At 57.4% G+C, this 2,500-nt stretch overlaps 1 protein-coding gene across 1 annotated transcript in view; it reads right to left on the bottom strand.

Annotated features, from left to right (window-relative positions):
- Positions 1 to 2,500, bottom strand: part of LOC106570639 (uncharacterized) — a gene marked incomplete at its 3' end in the record, with an annotated part of 55,007 nt that overhangs the window by 1,958 nt on the left and 50,549 nt on the right. Inside the window, exons 2-3 of the mRNA XM_082961423.1 lie at positions 2,104 to 2,500; positions 202 to 1,946 (exon numbers count right to left, since the gene is read on the bottom strand). The exon at positions 2,104 to 2,500 is cut by the window's right edge and continues 1,138 nt beyond it. Of these exons, the coding sequence (XP_082817549.1) occupies positions 202 to 1,946; positions 2,104 to 2,500 (2,142 nt within the window). The remainder of the gene's footprint in view (positions 1 to 201; positions 1,947 to 2,103) is intronic.

The following is a 2,500-nucleotide window of genomic DNA, read 5'->3' as shown; positions in this document are numbered from 1 at the left end:
ACTCTATTTTCTTAAAACTGCACAGTTGATGAAGGGCTTTAACAAGTCATTATTTAGGACTCAAAGTGATTTATAGATCAGGGATTTAGTGTTATGGTGTCATGTATCTCAAACACATACAACTATAGAAGAAGTTAGGGTAGTATTGTACTCTAATCCAAACTCTGTGGTTCCAGACAATTTAGACCTGAAGCTACTTACTTGCAGCTCCACTGGTTGGAGGGGTAGTGTCTGTAACCCTCTGGAGATGATGAGGAAGGGAAGGGGTTGTTCTTGGCCATGGCCATATACCCCCCTCCCCCTGGAGAGGATGGTCCAACCTGCCCAGGGTAGCCCCCATATCCACGCTTGGAAAAATTGGAATAGCCCATCTGACCCTGGCCCACGGGGGGGGCTGTGGAGGCCTTATCCAGCCCTGCTGCCCCGTAGGCTGCAAAGCTGCAGTCTGTGGGTCTCTGTGGTGCTGCACTGCCCCCCGCAGAAGAGGAGGAGGAATAGCCGGACGGGTAGTGACCGTAGGAAGAGGGATGGGGGGAACTGGGAGAGCGAGGCAGAGAGAGGGAGGGAGGGGTGGACTTGGGGAAGGAGGAAGTGGTGGGGGAGTTCTGGGAAAGGTAGTAGCTGTAAGGAGGTCTAGAAGAGGAGGACGAAGAGACCTGGGTTTGGTTCTCCCTTGCCTCTCCTTTGGGGCTGCGCTTGGGGAAGGCTGGGGACCAGCGAGGGCCTGGGCCGGGGGCAGTGCTGGAGGAGTCATAGCCCGGTGTGGGAGGAGGTTTCCTGGGGTCAGGCCGAGAGGAGGAGATATCCAGGAGGTCGGAGGAGTCGTCTGAGTCCAGCAGGGAGCGAAAATATCCAGCAAACAAACCCTGCACTTCATCACCACCTCCACCTCCTCTGCTGCCCCCAGGGCTGCCGTACGCACCTCCTCTTCCCCCCTCACAGGGCCGGAAGTCCCCCCTCAGGGAACCACAGGCCTGGTACGCCCCCGGCCCTCTCTCCCTCTCCCCTCCCCCCTCCTCCCCCCAGACACCTCCCCCATTAGACCAGTCTTGCTCCAGCTGCCCTCCTGCCTCCCCTTTCAGAACCCCATTCTTGCACGAGCGTCGTTTTCTCACCGGCTTCCACCCCTCACCTCCAACCCCCATCTCCCCCCCTGCAACCCCTCCTCCCCTGCCTCCCCCACCCTTCCCTCGTTTCTTGGGTAACCCTGGTTCTGACAGAGCAGGGGTCACTTTCCTTTTCTTCCCGATCGTCTCGAAGAAGTCACTGAAGGAGCTCTTGAAGCCCTCACACCCAGCCCCCCCTGCTCCTCCTCCCCTGCCCCCTACGCCTCCACCCCTCCCTCCCCTGCGTCTGAACCCTGTGAGTCGGTGGAGCAGGGCAGAGATCCCAGGGTTGTTGGACGGCGTGTGAAAGCTATCCGGTTCGCTGGGTGTCCAGCAGCGTGGTGGGGAGCAGCGGCCAGTGGCAGGCGGTTGGTGGTTTAGGAACGCCAGTTTGGACAGAACATCTCCGTACTCTGTCTTGACGTCGTTGGTGTCGTTCACGTACGACGGTTGCGGAGAAGGGAGCTTGGCCCGCCGGCGCCGACGAGGTTTCTTGGGCTCGCCGTTCCCACTGGCAGCGGCGGAATTCCCACCTGTTTTATCTGGCATTCCCGGTACAACCTGTTTGGGAGGGCGGCCGCGTCTGCGTTTCAGGATCACTGGGAGTTCTCCAGGCGGGAACATGACCATCACATTCTTCCCATTGTTCTTCATGCGAAGGAGCGCAGTTGGCTCTCGGACCACCGCTGTCACCCCCTCTGCTCCCTCCAACCCCCCCTCGCCACTGGCCCCGCCCCTCTCCGGCCCGACAACGGTCTCCATGGAGGAGATCTTGTAGCTCTTTTGGCGTCGGCTGAGGTTGACCGGGATACGAGCCACCTTCACCACGATACGCCTCACCTGGGGAACAGACACAAACAAACACAGTAAAACCATTATTTATAACCCTTATTTTCCTGGTTAAAATTTGGTTGATGTCAGACAACAAAATAACAACATGGCTACTGGGTTGTTTTGACTGCTTTGTGAGTAATAATATACTGAAAGTTGAACTTACACCAACGAACCGCCGTTTCTGTTTAGTGGGAGGAACTAGATCATCAGACACCTCCTTCTTCACTGTCGGCTGGGGCACGGTATTGGTCGATGGACAAGGCGAAAGATTGTTCGCTGGTCTGGGATTGTTCGCTGGTCTGGGCGAGGATTTGGGCGAGGCTTTCATCGATGGTCTGGGTTGGGCTTTTGGTTTGGCGTTGGTTGAAGGTCTAGGTTGGGGTTTGGTTGAAGTTCTGGGTTTGGGCGCTGGCCGGGGGGCGGAGTGAGAGGTGGGGTGTGGTGTAGGGCGTGGTGAGGGGCGTGTTGAAGGGTGTGGTGCTACAGGTACAGCTGAGTCTGCAGGCTTCGAGGTTGCAGGTAAACACTCCTCCACTGTGGGGCGCTCTACCTTTACATGT

This window comes from Salmo salar, chromosome 14, assembly GCF_965601325.2.
Source record: "Salmo salar chromosome 14, fSalSal1, whole genome shotgun sequence".
In the NCBI taxonomy this organism is placed as follows: Eukaryota; Metazoa; Chordata; class Actinopteri; order Salmoniformes; family Salmonidae; genus Salmo; species Salmo salar.
This window is presented reverse-complemented; position numbering and strand designations above follow the sequence as displayed.